The following is a 16,136-nucleotide window of genomic DNA, read 5'->3' as shown; positions in this document are numbered from 1 at the left end:
CGAGGAGCCAGGAAGTAACTGAGAGCCATGCAGCTCATGAGACGGATAAAGTAGCGCGAGCGAGCGTCTGTTGTCAGCAGTCGGGGATCACACGCGCGAGAGTGAAGAAGAACAACAAGCCAAGTGCAGATTACTGCCAAATCTAGTGCAGTACAACTCACGGACCCCACAAGAGGCGAAATCCGAAGGAGGTTTGACATTTTAAAGAATACAAAGCTCACTGCAACATACTCCATCATTAGAAGAAGAGAAGCAGACGGAAGGAAATAAGAGCGGGGCTTGCGTGTTTCAAAACAACGCTTCACTCTCTTTGCAAGTTTAGACAAATACAATTAACACAATTGATCAAATCGCGATCAAGATGCCTCGGGTGGTCCCGGATCAGAGGAGCAAGTTCGAAAACGAGGAGTTCTTCAGGAAACTCAGTCGCGAGTGCGAGGTGAGCTCGATTCATCCGAGAGACATCTGATAAAGTGGCGGAAACAAAGTTGCACCTCTCGCGTGACATGAAAACAAGCGTGGCATCGCCTCTTTCTTTAACAGCCTCTGTGTAGCGACCGCTAATGCTTTGTGCTGAGAAAAGTTTTCAACCCTCCATTCACGGCAGTTACAAAATTACGTTTTATATATCGCAAGCATGTAACAACACAAATATAGATGTAGCAGACTTAAAAGACGCACCTTTGCACCTCACTTTTGAACTCTAGTACAATAATGAAGGTTTGTTTGCTTTTCATCCGAATTTAAAACAATATCAGACAATTTGCATTGCGCATTTTCAACATATTTTCCGATAGCTTGCAAATATGTTCATTATTCGGCTTTAATCTCAGCAAATTAGTTCACCCCGTGCCACATAGGCTACTAATATTAGGCTAACTGTTTTTAAGGAAATCAAAACCTGTAAGAATAAGTTCATTACATTCTTCTGACCGCTTTGTATTCAAATACGGATGAACTAAAGAAAACATTGACATTTAAACAAAACATATCATAAAACTGAGCATAATGGACGGAAAATCTTGTGACACATTAAATATAGGAACATGAAGATGTTGTTATAATAATGAAAACATTTTTACAGTGCACTCTAATGAAGCTCTTTTATAACCAGACTCTTGTGATTCTTTCATCCCTGTTTACAGATTAAATACACCGGTTTCCGCGATCGGCCACACGAAGAGAGGCAGGCGCGCTTCCAGAACGCGTGCCGTGACGGCCGCTCAGAGATAGTGAGTACACGCAGCTCACAGCACCGGTCACTGACTGCTGACCCCGCATCAGTGCTGGCAACTCAATACTTATGGCATCCGGAACTGTCACGCCGTCACCAGAAACTATGTTCATATACTTCCTTATAGGCTATGTAATGAGCGCCTACAACACTGCAACATTTATGATCCATATCATGTCATACTGACTTGTTGGTATTTATTTCGCTGTATCATTAGGACTACAAATAATGAATCAATCCTTAAACATAAAGTGCCTCTTGGCTTCTTTTAATTATCACCAGAAACGCGTCTCACGGGTGCAGATGAACTCGGACGTGTCTATCTTTAAAAATACCCTGGAACTGCGTGTTATCATAGATTCCCTTCGCCTGTTTCATTTTTTCGCCTATTTTTAAAATTTCGCATTTGTATTGATATTTTTAAAAAACCCAATCAAAAACAGAGTTGCATTAGATTCACTTGTGTCATACCCTTTTCTTTGACTGGTTTGCTAACATGGGGAGGCTTGTTTATCTCTTTGTTTGTATCTCATGTCTTCAGCAGGGCTGTTTCGAGATAGATTTTGCTACCCATAATATTTCTAAGAATAGATGAGACAACTGTTTATTCTTATTAACTTGAATTCAGATTATATTTATTCTGTTCATAATAACATTATAGTCTAGATAGATCAAATAGATTCCACTATTTCTGTTTGATGTCACTTTTTTTATTTAATTCGATTTTTTTTCTGGCAGAATTTCATCGTAAATATCAATTTACAGTTTACTGACCAGTAGCTTAATGGAAAACATTACTAGAGCATTTCTAATATAAAATGCACTCGGACGTGTCTATCTTTAAAATTACCCTGGAACTGCGTGTTATCATAGATTCCCTTCGCCTGTTTCATTTTTTCGCCTATTTTTAAAATTTCGCATTTGTATTGATATTTTTAAAAAACCCAATCAAAAACAGATTTGCATTAGATTCACTTGTGTCATACCCTTTTCTTTGACTGGTTTGCTAACATGGGGAGGCTTGTTTATCTCTTTGTTTGTATCTCATGTCTTCAGCAGGGCTGTTTCGAGATAGATTTTGCTACCCATAATATTTCTAAGAATAGATGAGACAACTGTTTATTCTTATTAACTTGAATTCAGATTATATTTATTCTGTTCATAATAACATTATAGTCTAGATAGATCAAATAGATTCCACTATTTCTGTTTGATGTCACTTTTTTTATTTAATTCGATTTTTTTTCTGGCAGAATTTCATCGTAAATATCAATTTACAGTTTACTGACCAGTAGCTTAATGGAAAACATTACTAGAGCATTTCTAATATAAAATGCAAATAAATAAAAAAATGAGTTCGTTTTGTTTGTATAATTCCTACATGTTTTGTGACTGTGTGCACTTAAGTTCTTTAATCAGTAAGATGTGGTCACATTTGGCCTTATTTGCCCCTAAAGTCAAAAGTAGATGAAATGTTGAGGTTTACTGGCAAACAGGTCTGTTACAAAGCTACAGAGAGTAATTTTCGTCATGCCATTATGCCTTTTGTATGCCCATCGCTATGATGCTATAATATTACTGTTTATGTATGTTTGAGCATATAAGTGAAAGAGAATCAGATGATTAATTTTAATATATTTTTGTACATAAAAAATTAAAATGCAACAGAATTCTGCAAGCCAGTTTGGTATAAAATTATGTATTTATTTATTTTTTGTTGCTCATGCTCTTTGAGAACGTTATTGAATTATTGTACCATAATTCAAAAACCTTTACAGCAGTCCAACTGCTATTAATGTAAGTGAGGGGCTGCATTTAAAACAATTATTGATTTTTAGGTCTGTTACAAAGCTACAGAGAGTAATTTTCGTCATGCCATTATGCCTTTTGTATGCCCATCGCTATGATGCTGAATATTAATATAATTTACAATATTACTGTTTATGTATGTTTGAGCATATAAGTGAAAGAGAATCAGATGATTAATTTTAATATATTTTTGTACATAAAAAATTAAAATGCAACAGAATTCTGCAAGCCAGTTTGGTATAAAATTATGTATTTATTTATTTTTTGTTGCTCATGCTCTTTGAGAACGTTATTGAATTATTGTACCATAATTCAAAAACCTTTACAGCAGTCCAACTGCTATTAATGTAAGTGAGGGGCTGCATTTAAAACAATTATTGATTTTGTACTTCTCTCTGTCTCTGTTATCTCTCTGTCACTCATTCACTCCTGCGTTCTGTCTCCTCTCAAACTCAGTTTGGTGCAGCCCAGTTTGCCAGCAATGAGCGTTGGTAAAATAGAATCAGATGTATGTAACTCAATACCTGAAATAGAGAAAATTATGACTTGGGTTTTTTTTTTCTCTTTGCGTTTGTGCACCACCCAACCTCCCCACATCCCCTCCTCCCTTCTTTTCCTGATGATTTGAGCGCTGGCCTTGGCTCCAGGCATTCTCCTCTTCCCTCTGATGTGAAAACAGAAATGACGAGCTGCATAATTTATGCTCGGGCCTGGCTTTCTTATCCTGTTTGTATTGATTTCCCTCTAAAAGGCTTTTGTGGCGAACGGCACCAACCTCTCGCTGCAGTTCTTCCCAGCCAACCTTCATGGGGATCAGCGGCAGGCACCCAGCCGAGAATATGTGGACTTCGAGCGGGAGACAGGAAAGGTAGTCCTGACACAACATTCCTGCACTCATTTAAGCTCTCAATTGCTCCCCTTATCTCCCTTTTTTTTTTTAAATCAGGTCATAAACATATATGCACACTTTCATACAAATGTATGATAATAGTAACATGCAAGACTTTCATGAAAACGTTTAGTCAGTTTAAAAAAAAGTCACATGCATGATTTATGAAATCTGAAGAATGATTGAAGAAGCCATTTCTGTTTCTCTGTAATCTTTTCCTTCTTTTACGCACAGTAGAGGAAGTGTGTCGCTTTCTCAAACCAGATGTATCCATGGTTTAGATGGGCAAAAGCCTTGATTTTCCATAAAGATATGTTTCTCTCTCACACATCTCAAGGAAAAATTAACCCTTGAAATATTACACTGCAGACAGCAAGAAAAACAGTCTCTCTTGAATGAAACATGGCACAGGTTTCCATTTGATGTTTAAACTTTCAATTTTATTTCTGTAGCAGTATTATTTCAGACACGCTCATCGGTTTTACATTTTTGAATTGGTCTTTCAACAACTACCTCTTGTTTCTGTAGATTTAAGGAATGCATAGCCTCCCTAAACCCATACGAATGTAAAATAAAACCATACTGCACTGCACCATCTTTGTTCCATTTTAAAACCACTATTGAACTACATATTTATTTCTGTTATTCTAGTCAAAGCTGTCCATGCATGTCAGAGGCCTATAACCATAACTTCTCCCCATGTCAGCTTTGTAAGGTCACTTTTAAAAAGCGTGTTCATTTGGAACATTTTGTCAGAAATTCTTTGATTGTTCAAAACGGAACAGTGAAAATTCTGTCTTTATTAACCCTCATTTTGGTCTAAGCCTATACTTGCATTCTTCTGTGAAACACATAAGAAGATATTTTGAAAAATGTCAATGCAATAAATGTCAATGGGGGTCAAAAAAAGAGAGACTTGAGTGTGAGTAAAAGATAACTCAATTTTCATCTTTGGGTGAGCTACCTTTGAGCTCATTTAATCATGTTCAACGTATAGTACACACTTAAAGGTTCTAAAAGGGGGTTTTCATAGTGATTCCAAAGGTGAACCATTTGGGTTCCTTTTTTTTTTCTTAGTGTGAAGAAAATTTTATCTTAATCATATAAAGAACTTTTTTCCACTATAAAGAACCTTTTGTGCAGTGGAAAACTTCCATGGCTGTTAAAGGTTCTTATAAAAAGGAACCATACATGCCAGTGAAGAACCTTAATTTTTAAGAGTGTAAATCAGGTTCTCAGAAATTTTTTTTCTTGTTGTATCTCTTGTGATACTTTACAATGTAAAGAAAGGGAAATACGTAATTGAGACCGTCATGCACTCTGTCAGCCGCACTTGTCCGCAGATGCGGCGATCACTTTCTTAGTGTGTCTGTCACAACTACCAAATGTGATTCAATTCTAATTCAAGCCATCTAACACTTTAAAGACTCTGGTGCCGAGATGTTTACAGTTCATAAAGGCTGATTAGGAAATATGCCGCCAGCATAACAGCTTTATGGATGGTCGCACAAGACCAATTAAAGGAAACGCTTGGGCTGGATTAAATAGCATTTTGCCATAGGTTCTTTTAAGGTCACCCCTGAGACCTTTCCCTTCAAGCCTTTGTGTAGAAGAACGTTAGTGCAAGACATTAGAAAGGCACTTACTGGCTTTGTTTGTGTTTTTACCACGAGCCTCTTGCAAAGCTGCTGGTGTTTCTTACACTGTTGTGGACAAGGAAGCCTCTCTTCACGGACACTGCCTCACTGAGATGCGCTCATTAAAAATGCATCTGTGAGAAATCAATGAACCTTTTGGCCCTGAGGCTGACGGACTAATCTTTGGCTGTTAATTATTTAAAAAGACGTGAAGGATGTGTGCGTCGATCCCCGTGCTGACGGGCGGCTGAGCATGCGTGTTTCTGAGCCCAGGCTCACTGGTAATCCTATCCACCTGTCTGTCACCTCTGCCAGAACTCAGATCCATGCAGCTTTAATGAGCCTCACACCGTCTGCCTTCAAAATACTGCCCACGCGATGCATACCCCTACACTTATCCAGATCCTACCCTACTCACACGCTCATACCAGTGCATTGGGTGATGTTGAATTGTTGCGACTACTTGTTTTGTACTATTTACATTTTGAAAGCAACTTCTCTGCATTTGCAACATTTACTTACTATGCTTGAGATGCAAGGCTTGCAAGATGGGTCATTTTAATGCATTGGACATTTAGTTTCCGTTAAAGTACTTTGTTGGTACCGTGGTACTTTGATGGTATCTGATGGCGATTATCCTGTTCATAGCCTATAATATAATTTACATGGCATGTTAAAGTTCTTTTAAATATTAAGATAGCACTTTACAATAAGGTCCCATTAGTTAACATTAGTTAATGCTTTAGCTAACATCAACTAACAATTTTTACAGCATTTATTAATCTTTGTTAATGTTGAATAAAAATACAATTCTTCATGTTCATGTTCGTGCTCAGAGTGCACTGGAAATTGAACTTTTAAACATTAACCTATTGTATTTAGGTTGATTCTGTGATGTTAGATAGTATTTTTTTTATATATTTTATGTTTGAATAAAATCAATCAATTTAGATGTTACCACATTGAAGCACATTTTAGGTAATTTTGTTCAGTGCATGTCACTACTTACAAAAAAGTACTGTGGTATTACTACCATAGTGTTATTATTATTTGCACAGCATTTATTATTATTTATTTTTTTGCATATTCTGTAGTATTCTTAAAAAATACCCTGGAGTACAATGTAAATGCCATTGTGCATGCATTTTAGTACCATGGTAGATTTTGAAGTACCATAGTATTAGCATGTGATTCCACCACTATTATTATTATTATTATTTTAAAGGAAATTACTGACCTTTATTTGGTTACATCATTGAAAGTATTTTTAAATGATTGATCAGGTAGAAATTGTCTTTACGTTAACACAATGTCACTTATAGTTGTTGAAATAAGTGTCATTTATATCCTCATCTGGACTTGTGTCTTGTGCATCCTAGTCATTGTTTTAAATAAGATATGTGTCACCTGTTTTAGAAGTTTTTGAAAAAAAGCATGAAAATACAATTACCTTAACAAGTGCTCTTGACAGATTTATATTTATGTAACACATTTCAGAGTTGGAGTTTCCTTTCTCTTTTTTTGGAAGGAAATCCTGAATGGACAAACTTTGCTGATAAGGTCTGTCCCCCCTTTCTTTCTTACTTTGTTCCTCCTCACTCACTCACATGCCCTCTGTTTTCCTTTCATCCTTTAATTCTCTGTCTCTTTTTCTCCTCTATACTCACACACACTCAAACGGTGAACGTCTGACATGGTGAATTCCCTCTAGAGCGGTGAGTGTCAGACCGGGAGAGTTCATGCGTGCGCCCCAGCCTCTGCTCCTAATTAAACTGGTTGTTAACCTTTTCCACAAACAGATCCCTCTTAAGAGCTATGGCTTTAATAGACTACTGCTAAAGTATTACCCTAACTGGAAAGCGCTCAGACTTGCAGTTGATCCCAACATGCAAAACCATGTGAGATATGTGCTGCCTGTCATCAGGAATGTGCGATTGCTGTCTGCCTATTGGCTGAGGTGTCCTTACAAGACCGCCGATTGGTTTATTTCTCATGCTGTAAATCAGTCATCAACGTCTCATTTGTTACTCCCAATGTGCACGCTGTGTTTTGCAGCCAGACTCCCAAACTGTAAAAGCAATTTAGAGATAAATGTAGAGTTGTAAAGAATATGTGAAACACAGCTAGGCAAGAGCACCTTAATTATGTGGCTTCACAAGCAGCCGTCTGATGATATGCCTGATAAAAAGAAAAAAATCATTATAATAACTTTGAAATGTGCTACGAGGCAACATTAAAGTTTATGATCTCAGTATTTGGGATTTAGTTAATCGCTCTGCATTTTTATCTGATTCTGGCTGATACAGCAAAGCTGCATAAATAAATGAAAATTGAAACACTAAATGAAAAAAAAACCCCTCTAAAATTGATAGCTGCTATGATACCGATATTTATTGTGCTTCTCAAATTTTTTTTTTTCCATATAGTTTGGTCCTTATGGCTTTCACATTATCATGTAAATGTTTTTCTCCCCTGATGAACTCAAACGTGATGACAGGCTCAATGTTTTCCACCTCTCACCAGAGTCAGGCTCTTTTCCATAATGTTCTCCCTATATAACTCTCACCTTTCTCTCCTCTTCTTTCCTCCTGGTTTGAAAACAGTCGTTGCCAGCAGAAGCTGGGCAGGGCTAGTTTAAACTTGGCCTGTGGCAGGGGACAGTAGTATTATCTGAGTGGGGTGGCGGAGCACCCGCAGCACAGCTTAAGTATAGGCTCCTAGTGTCACTGCAGGCTAATGGGAACCAGCTGTGGAGGAGGTTTAATTTTAGCGGTAGCAAGCACAGCCCCAGGGAGGAGACTTTAACCCTGTCCCCATCCAGAGCTCCTCAGAAGTTCCCTGAGCAAGCAAGCATTCTCTGAGCAACAACCTTGATTTAGGCAGAGTCGGTTATTCCATCAGCCCAAAAGTCTACTGAATAAGTACTTTACTGACTATATGAAAAGGTAAAAATTGGATGCACGTACCCTTAGAAGGCAAATGGGAAGTAAAGGGAATTCAATTTTATATAGGTAGATCATTAACCATGCTTCAGTTAAAAAAAACTTTTTGATCTCCACTTTCGTATTGGTTCATATGAGCAAGGCTCAACACTAAAGTTTAGTCTAGTAGCTTTTGGCTCTCTGTAAATTATATTGTGCCATTTTCCATGCACTACTATTACTAGAGTAAGAAACTCTCTCCCTCCCTCCCTTTCATGCAGCTTCTGTCTCCACCACTTAAACTCAATCTTGTTGAAATGTGATCTCCTCTGAGATGGAGGCTTCAGCTGTAAGGCTTTAAGGAGATCTAATGCTTGGCGCTGTTTCCTCCTCTCCTCCTTCTTTCCACTGTTCATTCGTAGTGCTCATGTGTGGTTTTGACTTTTTTATGCAAAGCAGAAATTAGGTCCGTCTGCTCGGGCTATGCCAGGAGGCTTTGGTTTGTCATTACACTTCGGAAGGGAGAGCAGCAAGAGAGTTAAGCAAGTAAACTGATTGGAAGTGACTCTAACAGCAGCCAGCTTTTGCCCGAGACCCTCCACAGATCACTAGGTGGTGGGCTATCAGAACTCTGAACTACACAGGGTGACAGACGGATCACTTGTGGAATAAAATACAAATAAGCTGTGTCATGCTCGCATTTTAATAAATTTTGGTACTGTGGTAATTTGGTACTGTAAAATGTTTTGATGTCATGGACCCCAAATTTGATCATCAAAAGTAAAAATGTTAAGTTATAACGAGACCACATCACACCAATTTTATGCTCCTTGCTCTGGCTGCCAGTTCAATATCGAATCAACTGCAAAATTCTGTTATTTGTCTATAAAGCTCTTAACAACTTAGCTCCTAGGTATCTCTCCGATTCGCCACTTACAATCCGGCTAGGTCACTTCGATCCCAAGATGGCCATCTTTTGCGAATACCACGGTCTCGCCTGCAACGCAGGGGAGACAGAGCCTTCGCAGTAGCTGGTCCTAAGATGTGGAACAGCCTGCCACTACCTGTCAGAACTGCTTCCACGTTATTCAAATTCAAATCTATGTTAAAAAACGCATCTCTTTTCTTGTGCTTTTAATTCTTTGTAACGTGTATGTGCTTACTTGCTTTTATTCCTATTTATTTATTTTCTTTTCCTTCTGTACAGCACTTTGGCCAACTAAGGTTGAATTGAAATGTGCTTTAGAAAAAAAATTGAATTGAATTGAATTTATATTATAATTTATACTATAAAGATTTATAGTTCAAAAGTATGATATTATTAAGACATATTATTTGACAAATTAAATAATTGGCTTTATATTGCTACTGTACAAAGTGCAAAGCAAAATTATTCAAATAAATAATAAATAAAAGATTTTATATGATTTTTAAGCTTTTTTTTCTTCACCAAAACATTTATTTGTGTTTTTCACAGTAAATGACATTTCAGAACAGTTTTAAGTTTAAAAGCTCACCAAGAACAATAATTATAAAGATAACTATAGCAATAACTATTTTAGCATCCAGACCAATAATATTATTGTCCTTAATGTAAAAAGGCCTTATATAAATATTAAATTTTTATATATTTTTTCTCCCAACTCTGCAGACTCCTTAGAACCCTCTTGTAGCCACCTATAACCCCTTGTATGTGTTAAATTTGAAAACTCTTAACACATAAAAAGTAATCAATTAAAAAAAAAAGTTAAAAAGAATGATTTAGATACGTGTTTGACATGTATGTATTTTTACATTTTCAACATCACATCACCAGCTTTAACAACCTATGCTTTTAGTTTGAAAACAACAGCAATAAATAAAATAACAATAATAATTAACAATAAAATCCATGTTTGTGAGTTTTAACTAGTCAACATATCTGGTGCAAAACAATTACTCAATTAATCAATTACTTAATTAGCTCTGACTCTGAAGGAGTCTGTGATTATATGCTTGTGAGTTTTTGAAAAGCACTGGGAAGAAATTGTTTGTCTATATTCAACATATTTATGTGATAAAAATGCAAAAGTACGTGTGTGTCTCTTATTCGGTGCCAGTGTGAAGGCCCCTCTGTCGGAGCCACACTTGGGGTGTGGTGTTTTTCTCTCCCAGACACCATAAATTTTCAGCATGTCTCTGTGTAAGAATGTTCGCTCGGGGGCAGATAGCACAGGGAAGAATCGAACTAAATGACTCCATTATAAAAGGGGCTGCAGTCTGAGGCCTCACCACAGGAATTGGTGTTTTAATAGTTTTGCGTTTCCAAAACTATTAAGCAAGTTTTCCAAAGTTTGATGCATGCGTGTGTGTGTGTGTATCGAGATGCCGACTCTGACTCACACTCAGTGTGGGTGTACGCTTCATTCTTCACCCCTATTTGTATTATTGTGTGTGTTTGCTTAGGTTTGGTGACTATCCATTAATCTGTATATGCGTGTGTCTGTTTTTCATACATTTTCCTGTGTGTGCAATGTGCATGCTACGCTTAGCAAGCACATCTCCATATTCATGACTAGTCAGTCATGTACCGCGGAACATGCTGTGGAGCTGCATGGCGCCAGTTTGACAGTTAACTCCAAGACCGAACACATAGGGGGAAATGCTCATGGAGCCACGCTCAGCTGCCGACACTCACTGAAGGAAATCAAATGAGGAGCAGACAAAAGCATCTCATATTCCTCTCTCCTTCTGCCATTCAGCTGAGGTGGAGCGTTCTTCATTATTTTGCTAGTTTTCCAATCTTAAATCAGTATTGTGGTCTGATTCACAAACAGATTTTTAAAACTGATAGTTCTGAATCTAAATTCTGGACGAGCCTCCATTTAAAATAACAATAAACGACCTCACATTCTATATTGATGTGGCAAGTTACTACAGCTTTACAACCACAAAAACTTACAGTTATTATAATGAACATTATAATGAACTTTATTATTTGGCTAAAGAATTGTTTATTCCAATAATTAATAATTGTAGCGAATTTAGCTCACATCAGGAAATATGAATAATTAACCATAACTAATTATGATTAATTATTAATATTTTAGATCCACTGTAGATATTTAGCTGACCACTCAGGGTCAACCGTCTTGTCAATTCTAAGAACGTTAATTTCCTGGTTAAAGGAAATAACTTTCTTACTGTACAATTCTATAAGTTTGTAACATAAATCTGCATGATTATTGACTCTTTCTGAGGTGTTAGGTGCATTTCGGGGGAAGGGTCCATAGACCCTCGTAATTGGCCATTTGGTTAGGTGATGGGGAGTTCGATATTATTTGTTAAATATAACAAAAAGTTGTGTGTCTGATTGGTCCAAATGCTACATAATCATACAGTATATTTAACTTTTGAATACTGGTGCTTTTTATCATAGTGCTTTTGCCGCTGATTTATGCTAAGATTTTACTCTAGCACACAGACATTTGTGGCTTCTTGCTTTATTTGAACCACTTCTTTGTAATGATACACTTGGGCTGATTCTCAAAGCTTCTGTTAATGCGATGGGCGACACATTGGAACCATAAACAACACCACATCTAAACAGTTAAATAAGCCAGTTATTCAGAGTTTTCATTTAGACTAAGAATGTAAATATAAAGATGGATATTTCTGAGTGATGACCCGAATGAATCAGTGAATCATTTTTGAAGTGATTCTATGAAATGAATAAATTCACTAGAATGAGAACTTCTCAAATCAATGATTCAGTGTATACTATTTCATCTATTTCCTTGTTCATTTCCAGTTTGAAGCTTTTTAGAACTGTTTTAGGAATTATCCTGCTAGTTAAACTTTGGTTAATCATAACGAGGCTTTTGTGAACTCTGCTCCAAGTTTGTAGCGACATGCAGAATGATAAACAACGGTTTCCGTAAAAATGCAGAGGGCTGCGGTAGAGGCTCATGTTTCCTGCGATCTCAAACGGAAGCTGGTCTGTTCACCGATTGCTTGTCAATGACATCATCAAAGCGTATGTGCTAATTGATTCCTGCTGCTGCCTTCTCACGTACCTCTGATCTGATCCCAGTTTGTTTGAAGTTGGAGGGAAAAATGGCCTCTTTGTGTTTAGCCATGCCACATTCTCTTAAGCAAGATCTTTATGCAAAGCCAATAGTGTAACTCTGAACAGATTGAGAGGAGATGCAGAGAGGGATGTAATCAGAGGGTGGACGCTTTGTCCATCATATTCTTGCCTTGCCCCATAGGGATTCAATTATAGTGCCCAGCTCGGATTTCTCAGGCCCGTCTCTCGGCCTTCCAGTCACACCCTTCTGATTAATAAACTCTGCAGGAAGACTGCACATCATCCTCACGTTATTCTTTCTGTGCCCATTCAGTATGGCCAGGTTCCCTCCCTTTTGCTCACGTATCACACTCACTTTGTTTTTTCATGATGTCTCGTTGTGGACACACTCATTGTAGTGTCTCAACAAGAGCTGCAAAACTTAATATTTTCAATTTTCAACCAAAAAGACAGGACAATTTAACTCCAAAACGTCAAGTTCTAGAGAATCAACTGTAGTTTGCACCACATTTGTGTGCATCTTCATTTGTAATTGTTTGAAACGGCAAGGTTTCTGATGAATTAATGACACAAGAATTTTAAAAGCCAAAGTAACATGCTAATAGCAAATAACTGGTAACACAATATTTGCTTCATATTGTATATGTGTCTACATCCAGAGTTCTGTCACAGCTCATAACTGTCTGATTGTGTGATATATCATAGCTTTTGTCATCTTGAAAGAGGCTAAAGTACTGCCTGGTATAGTTTTTGAGTGACCTTTTCAACTGCTATGTAGATAATTTGTTACTACTGAGTTGTGTGTGGTAGAACTCATCTGCTGAGTTATTCTTTGAACACGGTCATCTCTTTTCCTTCGGAAACATGGAGGTCCGCTCAGAAACCCAGTTCTGCTGTTTTGGTTGGAACGTTGTAAGAAAGTGAGAAGGAGAGAGAGAAAAAGGAAAAAAAAGAGATTTTCCTGTGTCTGGATGTAATGCAAAATTAGTTTTTTTTGTGGTGATAATGCAGACTTCTCCCTGCCATTCCTCTTGCAAAAGATATCCTTTCATAAGTCTATTCAGAATGTGCCATTTTTTCCCCGTTTGGTATTGAGAAAGTTAAGCCGCATTGAGCTAAGATTATCTAGAGCAATGTTTTCCAAAATATATTTATTCATATTGTATGTTAATATTGTGTTTGTATAGCTCTAGAGCAGGGGTTCTCACACTTTTTTGTTAGCCAAACCACTTAGATGCAGAATATTTACATACTGTAAGTACTCCCTGAGATTAAAACTGAGAAGTTAATATTTCAGTAATTTAATAAAAAATTTGCATGTTCACGGTTCTCAGATGTTGGTTAATGGTCATATAACATGCAAGTAATCATTATTATTATAAAAATTAAGACAAACCCTGATGCTTTTATTTTGCACAATATTGGCAAAATGCTGCAAGCTTCTGTCCATAATAATGTTGGAAATTGCAAAAGTATAAATATGTAAATGCACGTTGCTTTCCCAAATGCATGTTAAATTCGCAGCACATGCAGAGATGGAGTTTGCTGAATTTACTATGACCTGAGAAGCTTTGAGACACTGAATACACCGAATCATGAGCTGCTCACATGTGCCACACTTCACTCTGAAACATGCAGCACATACAGTTATTTAATAAAATTGCATACATACATTTAGCAGACGCTTTTATACAAAGTGATTTACAAATGAGGACAATGGAAGCAATCAAATTCAACAAAAGAACAATGATATACAAGTGCTATAACAAGTCTCAGTTCACTTAACAGTACACATAGCAAGGGTTTTTTAAATTATATAATAAATAAAAAGAAAACAGATAGAATAGAAAAAGAATAGATCAAGCTAGTGTTAGAGGTCTTTTTTGCTTTTGTTAATTGTATAATAAATGAAAAGAAAACAGATAGAATACAAAAAGATTAGAAAGCTAGTGTTAGTTTTTTTTTTAAAGAAAACAAGCAGCAAATGAATAGAGTGCAAGTCTAAAAGGGACAAGTGTTTTTTTTTTTAAAGAATAGAATTAGAATAGAGAGTGCTAGAGATAGAGGGTCAAATAAAGATGGAAGAGATGTGTTTTTAGTCGTTTCTTGAAGATGGCTAAGGACTCAGCTGCTTGGATTGAGTTGGGCAGGTCATTCCACCAGGAGGGAACATTTAATTTAAAAGTCCGTACAATAAAGTGCAATAAAGTGACGTTCACTTGCAGAACGCAAGCTTCTAGAGGGCACATAAGTCTGAAGTAATGAATTTAGGTAAAGGGGTGCAGAGCCAGTGGTGGTTTTGTAGGCAAACATCAATGCCTTGAATTTTATGCAAGCAGCTCTCGGTAGCTAGTGCAAATTGATAAACAGAGGTGTGACGTGCATTCTGTTTGACTCATTTAAAATTAATCTTGCTGCTGTGTTCTGGATTAATTGTAAAGGTTTGATAGAACTGGCTGGAAGACCTGCCAAGAGAGCATTGCAACAGTCCAGCCTGGACAGAAGAAGAGTTTGAAGCATGTTCCGAAAGAAAGGACCTGATCTTCTTGATGTTGAATAAAGCAAATCTGCAGGACCGGACAGTTTTAGCAATGTGTTCTGAGAAAGTCAGCTGAACATCAATCATAATTCCAAGGTTTCTGGTTGTTTTTGAAGGAGTTATGGTTGATGTGCCTAACTGGATGGTGAAATTGTGATGAAACGATGGGTTTGCTGGAACCACAAGTAGTTCTGTCTTGGCAATGTTGAGTTGAAAGTGATGGTCCTTCATCCAGCAAGAAATGTATGTTAGACAAGCTGAGATGCAAGCATGAGAGGTAGAGTTGAGTGTCATCAGCATAGCATAGCATTAGAACCTAATGATGCCATGTAGACAGAGAAGAGAAGTGGTCCAAGAACTGAGCCCTGAAGCACCCCAGTAGTTAGATGTTGCGACTTGATATTTATTTATTTAGTTAGTCATTTTGCAGACGCTTTTATCCAAAGCGACTTACAAATGAGGACAACAGAAGCAATCAATTGTAGTATTACAATACTAAAAGCTAAAACTTTATAAATACTACTTATACACATTTTAAAAATAAAGAAATTTAATAAAAATGACAAATGCATACAACAAATTTTCAAAACTTAACATTTAAATGAAAAACAAAAAATAAAGTTAAAAACAATTAAAAATATTAAAGAACAAAAGGTATGAGTATAATAAGGATTCTAACATAACACTAAGCCAGACACCAAAAAACAACTACATATATGTGTACGTACAACCAGACACACACATATATATATATATATACACATTTATAAATTCAATATATATATTATTTCATTTCCGTTTAGTTTGTTGAAGTATTAAAATAACTCAAATTAAATAAATCTAAAACTTAATAAAAGACCTATACAGACATAATAAATTCAGACATAATTTAACTAAAAAACTGAGCCCTGAAGCACCCCAGTAGTTAGATGTTGCGACTTGATATTTATTTATTTAGTTAGTCATTTTGCAGACGCTTTTATCCAAAGCGACTTACAAATGAGGACAACAGAAGCAATCAATTGTAGTATTACAATA

General features: G+C 36.7%; 1 protein-coding gene across 1 annotated transcript in view; it reads left to right on the top strand.

Moving 5' to 3' along the window:
* Positions 1–16,136, top strand: part of cbfb (core-binding factor subunit beta) — a 22,627-nt gene continuing 6,491 nt past the window's right edge. Inside the window, exons 1-4 of the mRNA XM_016270257.1 lie at positions 1–439; positions 1,146–1,232; positions 3,795–3,914; positions 9,519–9,524. Coding sequence (XP_016125743.1) covers positions 362–439; positions 1,146–1,232; positions 3,795–3,914; positions 9,519–9,521 — 288 coding nt within the window. The 5' untranslated portion in view covers positions 1–361 and the 3' untranslated portion in view covers positions 9,522–9,524. The remainder of the gene's footprint in view (positions 440–1,145; positions 1,233–3,794; positions 3,915–9,518; positions 9,525–16,136) is intronic.

The sequence above is a fragment of the Sinocyclocheilus grahami genome, unplaced genomic scaffold (genome assembly GCF_001515645.1).
Source record: "Sinocyclocheilus grahami isolate Dianchi unplaced genomic scaffold, SAMN03320097.WGS_v1.1 scaffold55.1, whole genome shotgun sequence".
Classification (NCBI taxonomy): Eukaryota; Metazoa; Chordata; class Actinopteri; order Cypriniformes; family Cyprinidae; genus Sinocyclocheilus; species Sinocyclocheilus grahami.
The sequence above is the reverse complement of the archived record's forward strand: the minus strand, read 5'-3'. Positions and strand labels throughout refer to the sequence as shown.